Source organism: Dromaius novaehollandiae, chromosome 3 (assembly GCF_036370855.1).
Source record: "Dromaius novaehollandiae isolate bDroNov1 chromosome 3, bDroNov1.hap1, whole genome shotgun sequence".
NCBI classification, from domain to species: domain Eukaryota; kingdom Metazoa; phylum Chordata; class Aves; order Casuariiformes; family Dromaiidae; genus Dromaius; species Dromaius novaehollandiae.
Genome location: NC_088100.1, coordinates 95,110,511 through 95,131,482, shown reverse-complemented (window position 1 = coordinate 95,131,482; position 20,972 = coordinate 95,110,511). Strand labels below are relative to the sequence as shown.

Genomic DNA, 20,972 nt, shown 5'->3' with positions numbered 1-20,972 from the left:
TTCCTTCTTCTGCATTTCAGTTTTCTGTAAAATTCAGCACAGCTGGCACAGAGTTAGGAGGTATGAGGTAAAATGACAGTCAAATCTCTAGTTACTTTAAGAAAGGAAAAGAGAGTTTGACAACTTGGTGAGAGGTGGAAAAAGCCACGGGTCTTCCCTTTTTTGTCGGCTTTGTTGGAGATTTTGTTAAACTGTCCCTTTTTTTCTGCCTGAGTCTTTACCTGCTTGTCTTTATCTTTCTTCATCTCACAGAGGTTACTCTGTTACATATACACACACATATTTGGGCTGCTCAGAGTGTGGGGAGTTTGTGTTTCTTGATGCTTTTTCTAAGAGAATGGGGATTGGGGTGGAGGCAACTGTTTAGTTCACTTTAGCAGGAGACATTGAAGAGAGCCAGCATCCTGTGATCAGCCAGCTCTCTCTACAACACAGTTTAGGAATCACTCTGCTAGGCAGTTGATTCCTCAAGTTGGTTTTCTGCTGGCACTCTCTTTCTGCTGGTCATGTTGAATTAATGTTTATACAACCCCACTGATGTGAGCAGGGCCACCAACATGTCTCCATCTAATCCAGCTAGCTGGAGAAGAACCAGAGGCTCCAAACCATTGCTGAGTGAAGTAGCTGTCTTTTCCTGTTTTCAGTAAAATCCCCAACACAGTGAACTTATTTGGATATTGCCAAAAGAGAATTATTGGTAAAATAGCTCATTTCTTTTGACCTTTAAATGTTTACAACAGCTTTGAGTAACTGATTAAGAGAGGGATCTCAGCACTGTCCTCATACGATGTATATAACACTGCTACATGATGTTTACATATCCAGTGTTTTACTCTCAGTTTATTAAATCTCTAAAAACCAGGCAGAGGAGATTGCTTGTTATCCTGTTTCAAAATCCTCCAGTCTTTTTTCATAATGATGTAAAATTGGTGTGAGATTTGATCATCAGTATCAGCAAAGTCATGCCTGATTTGCAGAATGGTCTCAGATTAAGATTGTACCAATGCACATGAGAAGAGCTTGACCAAGAGGGCATCTGGTAATACAGAACCATATAAATAAGCATAAATGCAGAAAATTGGCCTTTCTTCCTTCTTTTGGATGTTTCCATAGCATTTTTAGCCAGAAAAGGTTGCTCATTCAATGCACAATAGTCTTAAGAAAAAAGCATGCCTTTTTTTTTTTATAAATTGCCTGTACTCCCTAATGATTTTCTCTTGGGTTTATAGGAAAATTCAGGTTGGAAGGGATCTCAGAAGATCTTTAATCCAACCTCTTGCTCAAAGTCTCATCAGCTATGAGATCAAACCAAGTTGCTCAGGGCTTTGTCCAGCCTGGTCTTGAAAACCTCCAAGGATGGAGACTACACAACCTCTCTGGGCAACCTGTTCCACTGCTTGATTGTCCTTGTCATGAAAAAGCTTTTCCCTATATCTAGCCTGAGTCTCCCCTCGTTACAATCTATGCCTGTTGTCGCTGGTCTTTCCACCATGTCCCACTGTGAAAAGCCTGGCTCCATCTTCTTGATGGCCTTGTAGGTGTCTGAAGGCTACTGAATTTCTCTCTAAGCCTTCTTGTCTTCATGAAAGCATTTATTGCTTCAGGAAATTTTGGTTGGCCACAAGTGAACAATGTTACTTGTTTTAGTAATTTATCTTCAAATAATTTCTAGATTAATTGGAAAGGACCCCAGTGTTTACCACATTGCAGAATCAATCAGTGGCCCACATTTGTAATGGTCTTGAGCCTGCCTAGCCACCTGTGAAACAATATTGCTAAGTACAGAGGTTCTCATGCATGGCTGACTCCTGTCTGTTCACTGTGATATCTAGCTGCTGGTTGTTTAAATGTGTGTATGATAAATACAATTTATTATCTCCAGCCAGAGTAAATCCAAAGATCTTGTTTGTGGAGATTTCTTGGGGTGGTAGCTCTAGCGCTAGATGTCATACAAATATTTCCAGGATTAATCTGTACCAGCCATTATGGGTCATCTCGTCTTTCATTTCAAGGTATTTCTAATCATTCCCGTATAGTTTATTGTAGGAGAAGATAGACATCCACTGAAGTCTCTTACAACAGCATAGCTTCTGGGAGGGCCAGGGTATGATACAGATTTCTGATGAGGGCCAAAAGGCTTGTTCTCATCCATGCTGAATCCGCCAGGGATCTCTGCACAGTCTGGAACCATGCTAGTAAAAACAGTCTTAGGCTTGGACATTTGTTTCCATTTGCACCACTTCCTGGCCACCACAGCCTTGCAGGAAGCTCCAAGGAGAAAATGGCACAACCTTATGTTGAGTTTCTCTTGCTTGGAAGATGGACGCTCTATCAGTTCAATGTCCCGTTTTCCCTCTTCTGCTTTTCATGAAACAGGTTTAAACTGGAATAATGAGGTTCACACATATAACAGTGTAAGTATATTTTGTAATATCTTCCCAACTAAGAGATTTTATTGTTCTTACCTGGTTTACTCAATCATAGGATGCAAGTGTTCTGTATCAATAGTATAAACTGAGGGCATGTCAACAGAAGAGTGTTAAGCTCTTGTATGTGCCAGCTGGACCAACTATTCAACTGGTGAATACAGATGTCAACAAAAAGAAAATCTGGAAATGACTTGATAGCTGTGCCATGCTTGGTAGCTCTGTATGTAATTTATTTGTCTTTTCAAAGTTAATTTTTAATAACCACAACAATTGAACTTCTATTTTTAGATGATTTCATATTAATCACTTTTATTGTGGTTTAAATCAATGTTAAATGAACTTTTTCCAATGTTTTTTCTGTTTCACTTCCTGTAATGTTTGCTTTGAAATTTCACCAATAAAGCAAGCAATGTAGACTAGAAACTTATAATAGTTATTATTGGTGCCTTGAGTTGACACCAGCACAATAAAATTGAAAATTTTTAACTAAAACTTTGTTTTCCCTTGCTCTCAGAGGCCATGACCTGAGATTTTCTAAAGATTGTCTTCTCTTCATGTTTTTTGGCAGCTTAACTGCTTCATTTGACACAAACCATAAACTAAGTAAATACTTATGTTTTGGGTCAAGAGGTTTACACAAATATATTTATATTGATAAAAAACTGAAACAGCAAGGTTTCTCCTTATACCTCCAATACAATAACTATAGAATTCAAGGAAACAACAGCTTTTTCATGGAAGCTGTCTAAGAAAAATACCATTAAAATCTTAAGGCTCTTTAAAACCTTTATCTGAAAGGGCTCCATCCTTTCACCTATGCAAATCAGTAAGTCAAAACGATTGGTTTAAATTTGGAGTGAGAACAAAATCAACAGTAGAAAATTGCCAGATGGCAGTGTCAAGCTTGAATAAATACAATAAGTTACTGTTACTTATGTTTAGCAAACTTCTAAGTTATTTCCTTAACTCTTCTCTGAAATGCAGAGTTTAAAAGTCATTTGTGGTGCAAGGCAAATTCAAAACAATTCAGTGCTTCCATGTACAAGTTGTTCAGGCTGGATTCATACCCTATGGAGGAACAGGCCCCTGGATGCTTGCATTCAGGTTGTCATCTAGTTCTGTTCAAGGAAATTTGTTCCAGAAAACTAGCCCTAGAATTTGTCTTTCATCAGAAATTTGAGTAAGACAGGATCAGCCAAGGTATCTTTCAACCATTTCATTGCTTATTTTAGAAATAGCTTCTTTGTGTCTTTAAATTATTCTGCTACTGATTATAGTGGTATTTTTTCTGGCTTTTGAAATACAGAGTAGGAAACTATGTCAGTTATTTTAGGCTTATCCTTTATTTAGTATCTGTCCATGTTTAAGAATTGTCAAGAACTGTAAAGACAACAGGTTGACCAATTGGAGAATGCTAAATCCTTTGATTTATTCCAGGGAATATGGTGGACCAGCGTGTCCTATCGATATCTGTCCTTTCCAGAATGGCTCAGATTTTCTGTGGGATAGGCTGGGCCCCAGTGGTCAATCACATAATAATATGTCAGCAGGGGGGGAGGAAGAAGTGATAACTGAAGCAAAAATCAAGGAGATCCTGGTCAGATCTGGATTCAAAATGCATTTTGTGAGAAGATTTGAAACTAACTGCAACCTTGCATTCAAGGTTGGCAGGAAGCACTGGAACTGTAAGACCTTTGTGTTGACTTCCAAGTTCAGCTATTCTCAAGAGTGGTTTTGCTTTCAACATTTTTTATTTATAATGTTTTCCTGCTTAGGTTCTGTTTATTTTTTTAATCAGAAAATGGTTAGAGGAACAGCAGAAGAATTTAGATTAGACAGTATGCTTTGTCATCCCATCATCAAAAGTGATCTGCTAGTATTGTTATTTTGGTATATTATATTTATGCCTTTTTACCTGGCAGCCACATTTCATTTCCCATGTGGTAAGGCCTGCTGAGCTCACTCTGCCAGATTCAGAACTCACTCAGAAATCATGAGTCTTCAGTTTAATTCCAGATATATAGATTTGAGGGGTTTTTTACCTGTGGAAAAACATAAATTCTGGTCTACTATAAAGAATCCTGCTTTGTTTATTTCCTACATTGTAATCTGAAGCTAGGGCAAGAAGAACTTTGCAAACAGAGTGTTGATGATTTGTATAATTTGATATCTATTGCTATATATTTCTGTAGCTTTTCCATGGGAGTAAATATGACAGTATCAGCCACTTACAGACTGTTAAATATAACTTTTTGAGAGCACTGTATGGAACTGTGTATGTTTGTGAAAATACTTTCTTAAATGTGCCCTTCATAATTTTGCCCTTACTTTTATCTGTAAGGTCATTCAGCTGGAAAGTGGTTCATCCCTAACTGCACATCTACTCTGCATTTTCTCTTGCACATACAGTTGATTTTTTTTTTTTTGGCTTCTTTCTACAGAAACCACTGCTTACTAAGTCAGCCACAGGACACATCTTATCTCATATTCTGCGTATCACTTACAGTTCCCTCCAGCTGTCTGTTATGTTTTATTTCCCATTAATTGATTTTTGTTGCCTGTTTTTTGAAATACTTTTCAAATAATAGTAGTGGTAAAAATGATAACACCTCCTCTGATAGGTGATTCGAAATGATTTCCCTTGGCCAACCAAATAGGATACACCTCTAATGTGACGTACTTTAAGTAGGAATGTCTAAAGTACAGCAGTAAACACATCTTGACAAGTTTCGTCACTCAGTTTGCAAAACCCTCAGAAAATTAAGATCCTACAATTAAGCCTAAGCACTTTTTTTTAAGGAAAGATAATTTAGACTTCCAAGTTTGGCAGGTGGAATGCTTTGTTGAGCAGAACAGAGGGGAACCTAAAAACATTCACTGATATATTTGTTCATTAATAATTTAGTTAATGGTTTATTACCTTTAATCATGATAACCTGCTTCAACTGGGGGAATCTGTCTCAGCCCATCAAATGCTATGTGAATGTGTCTGCATCCATTCCAGAAAATCAGTAGGCCAGCACTCTCCTAAACTGGTAGAAGTAGGTCCCATAAACTGTAACACAAGAAATGTCTCACCTGTGGCAGAAGTCTCACCTGTGACAGGCAGTGTGACAGGCAGTTGTGTAAACATTCCAGGCCCATCTACCCATCACATTTTTCAGGGTACGGAACGACAGGTTTTACCTTTCAGTTATGAAAGTCAGAAGCAAGACAGAGTCTCTTGCTAGAATCTCTGAAAGTAATTGTTGCCCTTAACACAGGCCACCGGGAGGTCTGCCATCAGTGGTGAGTAAATTTGGCATCTCAGTCGCTTCAGAGCAGTTTGCTTGATAACACTATTGCAGGTCAATATTACCAATTCCACTATAGCTTCTAGCTCCTGTGTGTTTTACTTCAGCTAAAAGAATCAACAGAGCACCAAAGCTCTAACCTGAGTCTTTGCATGTTGCACTTCTCTACTAATCTCTTTCTCTCCCCCAGTTGCAGCAACAGAGCAATCCCAAAGTCCAAGATGATCTACTGGGAGTTCTCCACAATATGTGTCACTTTTCAGAGTGACAACTGGCCTTCTGCTGCCAGTCTTCTTCTGGGTGGGGATGTCTGGCCCTAGGCGAGGATGGCAGGTACAGAGTTTCCCAGAAATGGATATGAATAAAAACAGTTTTTCATTTGAAAGTAAGCGAAAAACAGTCCTGAATATTAAGCAAAGGAAGGACATCTGTATGCAGAACTTTTTAATAGGAAGGGAGTTTGGTAACAAAATTGCAGCCCTAGCCACCCAGTTTTCTTGCTGTGTGTGTATGTTTTCTTTCAGAAGCAGTCTGACATAGATGCCACTAAGGAAGAAGCCATAAGGCTCTTCCTACAGAAAGATATGCAACCCCAGCTCATTTTCAGTGCATGAAAATCATTAAGGCTCCCATGAGTGAGTCCGTGGTACTTTTTTAGCTAACGGTTAACCTTTAGCCCTCCTTCCCTGTATGCATTTGGATTAAAAGGGCAATATGAAGAGTGAAAGCAGCAAACATGAGTGGTTCATTCCCTAACTCAATGGACTAAGCGTTTTTTTCAAGTGTGGAATCATCTGACAAAGAATTCAGGACCAGCTGGCCAGGCAGTGAGGGGACTGAACTTACTAGGGTTAGAAAAGAAAGAGAAGCTGTCTTGTGTCCAGGCTGAATTCAGGATGTTTATGAACTCCATCATGCTGTGTTCACTGCTGCCACCGATGTTTGTATGGTACAGACAGCAGCTATTGACTTTTCCATTTTTTCAGCTCCATACTTTTCTTTGTTCTGGGAAGTCTACAGTAATTAGAGAGTTTATGGTGTTTTCCTGTACAGAAGTCTAATGTTTAGAGTAAGGCTTTACTAGTCAAGACTTAGAGAGTCTGTTCCTGTCTCTGCATTTGTGTCACCCTGGGTAAGTGATTAAACCACACATTTACCTCAGCTTCCCAGCCTGGAAAATGATACCTACCTCAGAGGGCTTATGTCAAGCTTCATTAATTTGATTGAGATCTCTGGATAAAAGGTGTTTTAATAAGAGCAAAATATTATGATTCATGTTCTTATTAAGCCATCAATGCTCTCCATTTATTTTTGATAAAGAACAGACGTGGAGGGGTAACATTTGTCTGTGTTTGTCTCATTTTGTACAGGCCTGATGCCTGTATGCTCTGTTAGAAAAATCCCTGTGGCAGTAGCGGGGAACATGGGGGTGTGATTGCTGGGTGCCCTGGCTAGAGCGTGCCTTGGAACAGTAACCTAGTAAGGACTGAGCAGGGACCTCAGAGCAGCACCAGCAGCATGCCCCTCCTCACGGTGCACAGCCGGCAGATCAGCTGGACTCTGCTGCTGGTACTGGGATATCTCTTTTACCTCCTCCTGGGCGCTGTGGTGTTCCAGCTGCTGGAGAAGCAGGCAGAGGCCCACTCTTGGGACCGGTTCCAGCTGGAGAAGCTCAAATTCCTGCAGAACTACACATGCTTGGATAGGCAAGCCCTGGAGCAGTTTTTGCAGGTAAGAGGAACAGGCCCCCTAATTTTGGCTCAAGATTACTTTGGCTGGAAGCAATGATACTGTTTTGTCCAAATGTGTCATAAATTGATCTATTGTCTGTGCTAATAAAGGACTAACTGTGCTAGAGAAAGGCAGAGGTTTCTCAAGCTCCATTCACTCACCTCTGCAACTTTACCTTGACCTATTACACTTCTTTTTCTAGTCATGAACTCCCAAAATACACAACTCTGCTGATGCACCTATAGCTACCTTGTAGTAATTCCAACTTTGCTATTCTTGTCTCCCTTGTTAATTATTGCCTGGAAATTGTGTATGGGGAAAAAAATACCTTACAAGAAGTAGGTTGCCCTACCAAAGTACTTCAGCCCAAGCCTGTGCAAATTCTGCCCATCTTCAGTAGTAGGGATTGGCTTCCGCCCTTGATAGTGGTCCTGCACTTCCAGACCTCTCAGGGAAAGTTTAAAGTCAGCCATCATGAGCTGTCTTTTTCTTCATCATTTATAATGAGTGATAAAAAGGTCTTCTGCAATATGGCTTGAGAATGAATGACATCTACAATTGCATTTTAATCTGTCTCTCAAAACAGGCTAGACATGAATTATAAACCCCTCCTTGGTATTATTATAGAAATATCCTATCAGTCTAGGATTGCAAGAATTGGACAGAAATTCCTGAATTATCACTTTCTTCATGCTCAAAATTTCTCCAGCCACAGAGCTGGGTGCATAAATGGTTCTGTTTCTATCAGGTTGTTAAACCACCCCACTTGGACTTCTGCCAAGGTATATTCTTTTGATCAGCAAAGAGCCTAGATTCCATAAATGGATTTAAGCAAACAATAAAGTCCAAATCATAAAGAGAACAGCAAGTGCCTGAACCTCTTTCTACAAGGACGATGTTTTGATGTCTAATCCTGTGATACATGACTTGTGGAACATTTGTCATTACCCAGAAAACATCCAGAGTTTTCAAGAACTGAAGTGCCCAGAAACGTGCCTGCATTTCTCAAATACACCAGTTGGTGATATTACCTGTCTTTTCCTTGTCTCTGCAGTAATGATGGTAGAGAAAAGAATCCTGATTCTCATTCTAAACCAAATTGGGATACTTCATAGGATTAAAAGGTTTAGTTCAATCTCTGGTACACTAGAAACCTAAGGGGAGAGAAGGTCAGAAATATGCAAATTCTCCTTCCTCTTGCTCCAGTGGATCTTTATTAGTGCATTGGGCCTACTCAGAGAATTGCATTTTGCTGAGTCTCAGATGAATTAGATATATTTCACTTTTAGCTGTTCCAGACAAAACCAGGTGAGGGCACCAAATTATCAGCTACAATGCACCAAACTTCAAAGTAATTACACTTAATCCGCAAGGGAGCAGTGAACATAAACACAGGTGCCATCTAACTCCCCTCTCATGTATAACCCCTCTTAAGAAATTTGTCCAGCTTTTACTAGTAATAACAAATAGAATTCTGTGTGGATTAAATCTCTAACTCCAAAACTAGTGCAGTGAAGCAATTATCTCTCTGGGTTTTTACTATATGGTCAGACAGGCTTGTTCACCATGTCAGAAATTCTAGTCTGAAAAGTGACAGTATTTGTGCTGTGGTGAGACACCGCCACCAGATTCAGTTTGCTCAGCTGACAAGTATATTATGTCTTTTCTTATTGCTAGTTCTTTAAACCTGAATCCTAGAATCTGAGGCTCAACTTGTGGCTTTTTTTTGCATATCCATTATCATTAGTAATAGAGTTTGCATTTATAATTCATTAACCTTTGACTTGATTTTGCATGAAGCAAATTCTTCTCTTTCTATGTCCATGATCCGCATTGGCTCTGACTGTCTAGCTGAGAGGTGGCCCTGAGCTGGAGCTGAATAGCCTGGAGCTTTAGGAAGGTGCAAATCCGAAACCCATGATCAAATGTATCTCAGGTAAACATACTTTCGTCAGAAAACTGTGGCATGCTGACAGTATAAACAGGAAGCAGATTCGCTGAGTAAGAAGGTGTCTTTTTAAATTCCCTTTTTTGATCATGTCCATACTTTTTCAGGCCTAAGGTAATTGATATAAATAGTGACTGAGAGGACCAAATCCTTGTCTATAACCGCAAGAGATTACAATGCATATTGGGGAAGGGACAGATGCAAGAATGGCAGGCAGCTGGTACTCTCTTTACATCCTACTATAGCTTTATGCAGACCTCATACTTTTACTGTAGGTCATAGCAGATTGCTTTTACTTACCGGCTACTTCTGGTCCCAAAGGAAACTGCAAATGGTCAGCAACCATTCACCAAGTGTTCTGTTCGCATTTCAGCCATAACCCCAGCCTGAGCTGTAGACAGAAAGGAGCTAGGAGACACTATTCCGGTCTTTGTCCCAAGCAGGAGCTTGTTCAGGAATGATCCTTCCGTGCCCCAGCACTTCTCTCATGATGATGTGCTTAAAAGAAACCCTTTCATACCAGGAAATCTGACCTTGTCGGAGTGTTTGAAGTGTTCAGCATTTAACACTGCTTCACTCTTTCCTTCTGGCTTTCATGATGTGGATGTAGCACCTCTGAACTTGTGTCCATTGAAATGGAGAGAACTGAGAAGTGTTCCTTACAGGGAAGAATTGAACCTGAGATTGTTTCAGACATTTCAGATGACTCACACCTCAGTAGCTTCTGAGTATTGCTTCTAACCAGCAAATAAAATAGTCACCTTTAGATAATTTGATGTGTCAAATTCTCCCCATTCTGAGGACAGGCTTTTAATGAATAGCGTAAGGCTCTTTGTGCTGTTAAAAAGAAAATCTGCTAGCACTTCTATCATGAGATCACATGTGACAAGATGCCCAGCACCAGACACTTGACTGATGGACTTAACCAATGCGGTAGTGTTTGTTAATGAAGGAATAACATTAGCTATTAAACTTAGGATACCCAATCCACCAGCATGGAGCAGCTAATATTGCAGAACCTATGCAAAATTAGAAGCTCTATAATGGATATGCTTATTAGATAAGCAGTCTTTTTGGCAGCAGTCACCATTTGAATTAAGAGAGAATATCTTCTTTGGTATCATGCTCCTAGAACAAACGAAAGCTGAGATTGCTGTTCAGTCCTGCTCATGTCTTGCATCATACAAGAGTACCTGAAAGACTAGGACTGTGAACTCACAAGTAATTCATTCAGTCATTTGGTAAATATGACCTGGACCTCAATGTAACAAACAAGGAGATTCTCCAGGCCCCACCCAGCCCACGAGCAGAAGGCACCCGGTGTCCTTCAGAACGATCCTCAGAGAGGGCAGGAAACAGTCATCGCTAAGGTGGCTGACAAGATATTTAATATACAAATAGGAGCTGCAAATCTTTTGCACACTATAGTTCTTGTCCTCCAGTAAGAGCTCTCTGGACAGCAGAAAGTATTTCATTAGCTAATCTTTGAGACTAGAAGCCTGATATTGACTGACAATGCTGAGAAGCCGTAGCCAAAAGACAGTAACTCATCCCCACTTGTGCTTACATGGAGAGACTAGAAGTAAGCATGTTCCCAATACCCTTCCCCCAAGCACAAGCATACACTTACACATGCCCCAAAATTGGAACAGGATGGTTGGGATAGGGAAGGAGAGAAGAAGAACTGCTTTTGTTTTTTTATGGTACTTCACCTCATTTTCCCAGTTTGATCTGTTTGGGCACTCCCTCTACTCCCTTCCCTTCAGCCTTTTACTGATTATGAAACCACTACTAACCTCAGTGGTCAGTTCTCCAATTAAGAGAGTTGAATTTCTCAGCCAGCTCTGTTTCACAAAACTTTGCCGTGCCAGCACAAGACCTCTCTCAGGCCCTTTTAGACAAAGTCTAACCTGTCATCTTCACTGCTTATTGCACTCCTTGCTCAAGATCAAAAGCAATATTTACTTCTCTGTCTTTTCTGACATTCTTCCTGATTTTGTCTAATGAGTTGCTCATCTTTGCTCCGCTGGCCTTTTTGCTTCAGGTGCTCATGGAAGCATGGGAAAAAGGGGTCAACCCCGAAGGAAACTCTACCAATCCCAGTAATTGGGACTTTGGCAACTCCTTCTTCTTTGCAGGAACTGTTGTTACCACTATAGGTAAGGTACGCTTTTTTTTCTTATGCATGGGGGGGTCCTCCAGCTGCCCTCTGAAGCCCCAAAAGTGTACCATTGTTGGACAGAATACTCCTGCAAGAGGATCTTGACTACTGTGCATTACATTTTGCCATTAGTTTCCATTATACCTGTTACTGTTATTTTGTAGTGTATTGCACCTGCAAAACTGGCCAAGTGCCTACTTGGTACATGCAATATGGTATTGTACGTGCACAGCACATCTTCAGGTTGTTTTGAAGCACTCAGTTGCATTCCCCACAAAATCAGAGACCTGTGGAAGATTAGGATACTCTTTAACATTTTTCATGTTAAATATTCTGTTATTTGTAACAAATGCACGTGGTTCTATCAGAAGCTATGGCAATTTGTAGACAGAATTCAGCATGGAAAATAATACACACAGGCCTCCAGGTTCCTGAAGCTTAATGGAAGCCTTGGAAGCCTTGGGAGTTCCCCTGACAGCCTGAAGACTGACTGAAAAGCCTTTTCAGGTAGCTGTCTTGTTTTCCTTCTTTTATTCCAGGTTATGGTAACCTGGCCCCCAGCACAGTGGCAGGGCAGGTGTTCTGTGTGTTTTATGCCTTCTTTGGAGTGCCGCTCAACCTGGCCTTCCTTAATCAGTTGGGAAAAGGACTCAATGCTCATCTGATTACTCTGGAAAGATGGGTGCACAAGCCAGGCCGTGCCCAGGTACAGTCTCAGTTTATCATTAATTTCCATTGTTTTAAAGCTGAGTAAAGCTGTTTTATCAGATAGGTAGTGCTGCTGCTAGACTAAGTGTCACTGTGTGTACCCACATTTTCCAAATCACAGCAGTCACAGGACCCTCTATATCTAAAGAATGCTATATTTATACATGATGGCTTTAAAACAATTTGCTTTTGCCTGAGGAACTCCAGATTTGCCTTTTTAGACCCTGATTCATCAAAACTGTTAAGCAAGCGTGATCTCAATTTTGAGCAGGGTCTTTGAGCTCTGCTGACCTTAGCAGAATACATGCACGTACATGCTTTGCTGAATCAAGCTCATATTATCTAGCCTATGCTAGTATCTAGCTCAGAATCAAGCGCTACGCTGTGCAAGGACAATTTATTTTTATTGGCCCTGCTAACCTGGCTTGAATTATTTTCCCTGATTGTGCCAGCAATTTACCACTTCCTTCCTTTTCCTATATTGAATTGTAAATAAATATGCCTTCTCCTTAGTTATAGTTTATTGCTGAGTCACTATTCCAAATGTGTTGGAATAAGGGAAACAGTGATCATATAAAGTACTTGAGGGTTGTTTATAAAGTTAGTACACGTTTCTGAGTAAAGGTTCCATGAATTGACCCGTTAAGGAAAGGGAAGGTCAGATACGTTTTTTGTAACTATCCTGAATGTCATGCCAAAACTTTCCTTTTCATAAACGAAGTGGTTTGATTTTTCATCAAGTTACAATAAGCGCATGCATAGCGCATATCATACTTTGGTTCAAATGCCCATGAGGGCATTTTTAAATGAATGCAATGAGCTTGCCTCAGACCAAACATCAGTAGTGAAAAGTTAGCCAGTCACGAGTGAGTTCCCTGGGAACCCATGAGTTCCTGATCCTGAATCCTTAGATCAAACCGTGAGGCCATTCCTCTGTCATGACCCATCGACTGCTCTGTGTACCTAACTAATGCAGCCATATGTGCTGTAACTTAGCTGCCCTAAGCATCTCCCAGAAGGCAGACGTTTGTATTGAGAGATACAGATCTACCCTGTGCTGACAGAAAAAAGTTCTATTCTGAATGCTTCTAAGCTTAAAATAAAAGCAGGCAAACTGACTTCACTTAAATTTCATCCAAACATATTTTTGGCTGAGCTCTTGCAAGCCACTTTATAAATCTTTGGAAGCAGCAGTGGTGAAGAGAACCCTAATTTGTTCTTGCCAATCTTTGTATCATGAATTATGCAATACTTGGTGCTTTTCCTAAAAGACTGTGTTCTTGGAGACAAGTGATTATGAGAGCACCTCAGTTTGAATGGAAAATGTAAAGTAAGCATTTAATTCCTGTGGTTGCCATAGTAAGTTTGAAAATATGGCTTGAACGTACCTAAAAACTCATAGTTTAAAGCATAAAAAAATCCTTTTTTTCCACTAATTTTGAGATTTTTTTGGACTCATGATTAGCTCCAATATCTATGTGCAGCCTAAACAGAAAGGTCAGCCTGCAGTGCCTGGAAACATCAGTTTATTTTTCCTTTCTTGTACATTGCTCTCAGCAGTACTAGATTTGTGATCCAAGAGCAAAACAAAACCAGCAGTTTCCACCGGACACATGCTCAGTGCTGCTGAGCTGCCATCTTCCTTTTCTCTTGCAGGTGTTTCAGACACTGGCAATGGCCATCTTCCTGACCACTGGGACCTTGCTTTTTCTAGTGTTCCCGCCACTGATCTTCAGTTATGTAGAAGGCTGGAGCTATGGAGAAGGCTTTTATTTCACCTTCATCACCCTCAGCACCATTGGATTTGGGGACTATGTAGTAGGTAATAAAAAGGGTGAACATGGATTAATTTTACCTGTCTGTCTGCATCCTCACCCCACTGGGAGGAACTCTGTTGAAATTAGTTACTCCAGTGTAAACCTAAGTATAGAGAGCATAGATACCTATTCCACTATAAATCTGGTTCAAGAGAGAGCTGAACCAGACTGCTAATAATTAGATAATGTATTTTATGATACAGACATGTTTCTCTTGGCAGCTAAGCTGAGACTCACTAAACTCATTTCACATATGACATTGAACACTCGTTCAATAGTAACTATGGCCAAGCTGGTATGAATGTGATCCATGGGTGATGGGTGGAATATAAGCAAAATCTCTTTCATGGTATTAAGAGCCATCCTCTCCTAACAGTGATTTGTTTCAACTACTGCCTCCCACTCCGAACAGGAAAGAGTCAAACTTTTATGAAATTATGTCAAATATGAAATGCTCAGTAGTTACAGTAGGGATAATATTAGTCACAACCCTGGGAGGTCTGTGAAATAAAATGAACCCAGTGACAGTTTATAGTTTTGAGGGATCTAAGCTGAGACATAGCAATAGAGACATGTGAGGGGCTATCTTTCCATAGGCTTATTTAAACTAATGCTTGTAATACAGGTCATATAGTGTGCTTACTCATTAAGAACACTAGGATCTGTTACTTCACGAGAGGTAGCTCGCCTCTCCTAGAAGCAATAACTACATGCTGAAAGGAGAGAACAAGCTGATACCATCCTGAATTCAGATGCCATGAAGTTTCATGATGATCTGGATGACAGAGACTAAATGGATGGCTGCAGTGCTGACTATCCTGCTTCTGTACCAGCTGCACCGAGTGCCCATTCTGTGAAAATAGCAACCTGGGGGTTAAGACTCCCATATCCACATACTTAAAATGGCTGCATTTCCCAAATAACATTCTCCAAGTGATTTTAGACCTTATGTACTCAGGTATATCACACTACAGAAATAATCATTACCTCCCTGAGACAATTTTTTACTTTGTCAGTTACAGAAGCCTTGGCTTCAGAGATTTGATGCCAGCTGTTCTAGGCTTAAACTGAAATTTAGAACAAAAGAAAACAAAAAAAAGGATGCCCACATATCGTATAAGCTTGTTAAACGTACACCTTTCCGGGGGGGGGGGGGGTGTTCATGTGTGTATGAGCGTGTGTGTGTGCGTGTGCGCGTGTGCTTGGACTCTTTTGGTGTGTTGTCTGGCTGTCCAAGGCAGTCAAGATTAATATTCAGAGTTTCCTGGATTTTTCAGGCACAGACCCCAACAAGAACTATATCCCAGTTTACAGGAGCCTAACTGCAATTTGGATTGTTTTTGGTTTGGCCTGGCTAGCTCTGGTCTTCAACGTGGGAGCTGACATGATGGAAAAAGTCCTTCAGCTAAAGTGGCACAAGCCTGCCTTAGGCTTGGTGGAAGGAGCTGCCACCAAATTGGAAGAGGAACCTGATGGGCCTAGAATCCACATACCTACCTGAGCAAGGTACACAGAAAGCAGTGTTGAAAGAGCAACATTTCCCATCTCTACATCTCACACTAAGCAAGCCTTATGGACAAAGGACTAAACCAGAGGTTGTGGAGTATTTCCTAAGGAGGAAGTATTTCAGATGCTTGGAAATTTCCATGCATTGTAAAGGCATTTGCCAATCCAAAGAAATGCCACTCATGGTAAAAATACTGTCCCAGGATTCATTTAGCATTTCTCACTCAACAATGCCCTTGGGCAATTTCCCCTGAAGTAATTAATTAATATCTTTTTTCTGTTGAAATTCAGTTCTGGTGGTCAGCAGTCTTTAAAAAATCCATGGTGGCTGCCTCCCAGACCTGTCACCAAGACTCTCAAGTTGAAAAAGCAAGTACAGAAATCTTACCTCTCTTCCAAGCAGAAAACAAACAAAAATCCAGAGAAGTATCAACAGTAATGGCCAGGCACTTAATGACATCCGTCCAATGAATCACAGAATCACAGAATGGCTGAGGTTGGAAGGGACCTCTGGAGATCATCTAGTCCAACCCCCCTGCTCTAGCAGGGTCCCCTACGGTGCATTGACCAAGACCATATCCAGATGGCTTTAGAATATCTCCAAGAATGGAGACTCCACAACCTGTTCCAGTGCTCAGTCAACCTCACAGTAAAGAAGTTTTTCCCCATGTTCAGATGGAATTTCCTGTGTTTCAGTTTGTGCCCGCTGCCTCTTGTTCTATCGCTGGGCACCACTGAGAAGAGTCTGGCCCTGTCCTCTCTACACCCGCCCTTCAGATACTTATACGCATTGATAAGATCCCCCCTCACTCAGTCTTCTCCTCTCCAGGCTAAACAGTCCCAGCTCTCTCAGCCTTTTCTCATAGGAGAGATGCTCCAGTCCCTTAGTCATCTAGTAGCCCTCCACTGGACTCAATCTGATAGCTCCATATCACTCTTATACTGCAGAGCTCAGAACTGGACACAGTACTCACCAGGGCTGAGTAGAGGGGGAGGATCACCTCCCTTGACCTACTGGCAATACTCTTCCTAATGCAACCCAGGATGCCATTGGCTTTCTTGGCCACAAGGGCACATTGCTGGCTTATGCTCAACCTTTTGTCCACCAGGACTGCCAGGTCCTTCTCTGCAGAGCTGCTTTCCAGCAGGTCAGCCCCCAGCCTGTCCTGGTGCATGGGGTTATTCCTCCCCAGGTTCAGGACTCTGCACTTGCCCTTGTTGAACTTCATGAGGTTCCTCTCTGCCCAACTCTGAATTCAGCCTGTCAAGGTCCCTCTGAATGGCAGCACAGCTCTCTGGCATGTCAGCCACTCCTCCCAGTTTTGTGTCATCAGCAAACTTGCTGAGGGTGCACTCTGTCCCTTCATCCAGGTCACTGATGAATAAGGTGAACAATACTGGACCCAGTATTGACCCCTGGGGGACACTGCTAGCTACAGGCCTCCAACTAGATTTTGCACCCCTCATCACAACCCTCCGAGCTCTGCCATTCAGCCAGTGCTCAATCCACTTCACTGTCCACTCATCTAGCCTGTACTTCCTGAGCTTACCTGTGAGGATGTTATGGGAGACAGTGTCAAAAGCCTTGCTGAACTCAAGGTAGACAACATCCACTGCTTTCTCCTCATCTACCCAGCTAGTTATCCCATTGCAGAAGGCTATCAGATTGGTTAAGCGTGATTTCCCCTTGGTGAATCCATGCTGACTACTCCTGATCACCTTCTTATGCCTCACATGCTTAGAGATGACATCCAGGATGAGCTGCTCCATCACTTTTCCAGGGATCAAGGTGAGGCTGACTGGCCCGTAGTTCCCTGGGTCCTCCTTCTTGCCCTTTTTGAAGACTGGAGTGACTTTGGCTTTCTTCCAGTCCTCAGGCACCTCTCCTGTTCTCCATGTCCTTTCAAAGATGATTGAGAGTGACCTAGCAACGACGTCTGCCAGCTCCCTCAGCACTCATGGGTGCATCCCATCAGGGCCTGTGGATGTCAAGTTTGCTTAAATGATCTAACCCAATCCTCCCTGACTAAGGGAAAGTCTTCCTTTCTTCAGACTTTCCCCCTGGTCTCAAGGGTCTGGAATTCCTGAGGGCTGGTCTTAGCAGTAAAGACTGAAGCAAAGAAGGCATTCAGTATCTCTGCTTTCTCTGTATCCTTCTTCACCAGCACCCCTGAAGCTTCATCTGATAATTATCTGAAATTAACAGCCTTCATCCTACATATATAAAATGCTAACATTTCTTTAGTCCCTTGACTAAAACACTGAATACTCTTAAATTGTGCAGAAAGTGTGTCTATCCAGCACTGCCTGAATTGTTGTAATTCCATTCAGAACAAACTGACAGCTGAGAGCAAGTTGTTATCTCAGTTCATTTCACAACCACTTGAAAACAGCAGCACTTTAAACCAAATCTTAATGCATGCAGACTTCCTTATTTCCAGCTAGTTAACAAATATGTTAGAGTCTAGTATTTGCTTTGGGCCAGTTCACTGAAGAACTGTCATGTATTATGCAAACTGATGCTGTCCATTTACCTCTAAACAAGGCTGATAGGCTCTGTGTTAGATCTGGTCTTTGGTCATGTGTATAGCATTACCAGTGAGAATAAGGGGTTTGATTTTATCATGGTTATTGTAAGTTAAAAGTAGCAGCAGTCATTTCCAAAGGGGCAGAAAAGCTAAAGGACATACAAGCACCTTGTAACAGGCTTGTTATTAAAATATAAAACTGTAGTCATACTTTCTATTGAAATAAACTATGGAAACTTGATAAAACAATTGTTACTAGTTCTGTCAGATAACCGTCAGTTCCATGGATATGCTTCTAATTACTTACATACTGCTATTCATTCAGTATGTTTATAACTTGTATTAACCATTAATTAATCCTTTTAAAACTCATTTATGAGTGGAACTTTAATATAAGGTATGACTGAAATATGACTGGGCATGCAGACTAGCCCCAAGCTAGCCTATGGCTGATGGAATACAGTAACATCAAATGTCAGCCCTTCGGCAACTGCTTTGATATTTCATTTTGGGGAAGTGTCCAAAAAACATGTGGAGACTTGTGTGAGGGTTACAAATCTCTTCCCACATGTCTTCTGAGCTGGATTTCGACTTCTGAGGAGAGTCATAACAGATGCTTATTCTTGCATCTTACCTGGGGCTTGTTTTCCTTTCCAGTTGTTGACTCCTGCACATTACAGCCTGGCTGCTCAAATCTGAATGCTGGCATGTAAGAATGCCAACCATCAGATTTATTTGACTCCTTTGAAAACTGTGACGTGCTTATCCCATCTAAGATTTCACCCATGTCTTACCACCACCTACCTCACAGATTTTATCTCCTCAGTCTTTGCACTGATCTTCCTCTATGCCGTCAGCTATTCCCATAAGTTTGTGCAACAACTTTCTTTGTAGCCTCTTTCCCTGAGAGCAGCCAAGTCTGTCCTGTCTGGCTTTTTGTATCTTTGCAAATCTCATGAGAAACATTCTCTCTCGGTCTTCTCTTTCCTTCGGACATAATGCTTGTATATTCACTTGGTATCGTCATTACAATTGCTGTATTCTGCAACTGTCTTGTGTCAACACTGTAGAACATTTTACCCTTGTTTGTGTGAAAGACAAAGTTCTACTGACTTTTATATCTAATCAGTTCTATTTACCTTTCTTTTTTTCCATGCCTTCCTTACTTTATCTAGTCACAGCAAGCCATAAAACATGCAACAGTCTATAGGTGATCATATAACATATTTTACCCTGCTTTGCATGCCATAAAAAGTGATAATAAGATTGATCAGATATACCAAGCATGCACCACTTACTGCCAGAGTATTTGCTATGATCTCTCTTCCTTGACATCTGACAGCCGTGAGTCGGAACTGCTGTTACCTCAGTCCGGTAAGTTGTTCCTGTACCTGATACTGATTTTGCAAAGGAGCAGCACAGTGAGATTAGGGTCTGAATTTTTTTCTGCTGCTGCTGCTTTTAGTAAGGCTAAGAGTAGCTGCAGCAGCTCTCAAGCTGCCTGCCGGAAGATTCAGAAAGATACCTCAAGTCAAGCGTATAGCCATGTCAGAAAAGAAAAGATACTGACGACCTCTCCTGTGTCACACAGGTGATAGAAATCTTCTGTTCACCATTGTAATTTTTTCAAGATCCAGAGAAGATCCTAAATGTCAAGCACATCCGTAATCAAGGTTGATTTGAGATTCATACTGAGAGCACAGGCCCAGTTCTTGTGCATGGATGCATAAGTACCCTTTCCAGCACCCTTCCTCTAAGTAACAAAAACATAGTAAACAGGAAACAACCGAGCAGCTAAGAAAAACAAGTTGGAAGCACTGTGCCTACTAGAGCCTACTGGGAGTCAGAGGAGTGCACAAAGGGGACTCTCTTACTCTCTTTCTAATCCGTTTTACCAACGGTGCACACAATGGAGATCACACAACCTGCTGCAAGATGCTCAGCCAGGATGCATGGAAAACAACACTTCTGAAGACTGTGAATTTAGCTCTGCAGCCTGTGGCAGAAGCACTGTCCCAGGCAGGGTTCATCTGCAGTGTGGAAAAGAAGCACCTTGTCTTTAACAGCCACCACTGCATCCTAGTGCACGACAAGAAACAACACCTCTCCTCAAGCAACAGTCCTTCCAATCTTACACTTATCCTTTAGCCCTGCTCTGCAAGCCCTTTCTCAGCCTTGGACCTATCAGTACCTTCCAGAAAACACTAATATATCATCTGCAAATATTTGAGCCAATCTCTCAATCTTTAGATCTGGGAATGCAAATAGGAGGCTGACACACCTGTATCTCCCTCAAACCTAACACATTTTTGTGACTGCAAAGTGACATTTTTGAGAATTTTGAAGTAAATCAGCCAATCAGTTCATGAAAATACTAAATGGTTCTTCAAAGACTTGTCGTGAATCTTAATCTCTTCTCTTCCTCCCCAAATTCCTTCTAGCAAGCATGTTCTTGATGCCCTAGATTTGAAAACATTCTTGCTTGTAGTTACAAACCCTACATCTCACCTCTATTTTTTTCACATAATTTATCTTCTGTGTACACATTAAATGCTATATGTTTAGTCAGTAACATTTCAGCATGGTTGTATTTAGAAGTGTGCTTTGTATAAACTATCTGATTTTAATGTGGTTATAATGTAAAAATGTAGTTCAAATGTATCTATTCCCGCATCTTAAATGAAAGAGGAAACTGTGAGTATGTATGTGTTTTAGTATCTTTGTGTCCTTTCTCTGTCTGGTAAGTTATTTATGGAAAGTGTCTTTTTCATTTTAAACATCATTCAGTAATCAATACATTGGAAAGGCTGAGTTAAAGCTGAGCAATAAGCAGAACAACTTTCCTTGTTTT

At 41.0% G+C, this 20,972-nt stretch overlaps 1 protein-coding gene across 1 annotated transcript; it reads left to right on the top strand.

Annotated features, from left to right (window-relative positions):
• The first annotated feature begins 1,375 nt into the window (after positions 1-1,375).
• On the top strand, positions 1,376-20,822 carry LOC112997140 (potassium channel subfamily K member 16). Its single transcript, XM_026123003.2, has 5 exons — positions 1,376-7,453; positions 11,446-11,560; positions 12,102-12,268; positions 13,927-14,092; positions 15,365-20,822. The coding sequence occupies exons 1-5, from the start codon at positions 7,241-7,243 to the stop codon at positions 15,586-15,588; spliced, it is 885 nt and encodes a 294-aa protein (XP_025978788.2). The 5' UTR covers positions 1,376-7,240; the 3' UTR covers positions 15,589-20,822.
• The last annotated feature ends 150 nt before the right edge of the window (positions 20,823-20,972 follow it).

Excerpts from the sequence above, each read along its gene's own strand:
- LOC112997140 (XM_026123003.2), top strand. The coding sequence starts at position 7,241 with ATGCCCCTCCTCACGGTGCACAGCCGGCAGATCAGCTGGACTCTGCTG. Across the intron at positions 7,454-11,445 it reads CCCTGGAGCAGTTTTTGCAG|GTGCTCATGGAAGCATGGGA; the intron begins GTAAGAGGAACA and ends TTTTTGCTTCAG. Across the intron at positions 14,093-15,364 it reads ATTTGGGGACTATGTAGTAG|GCACAGACCCCAACAAGAAC; the intron begins GTAATAAAAAGG and ends TGGATTTTTCAG.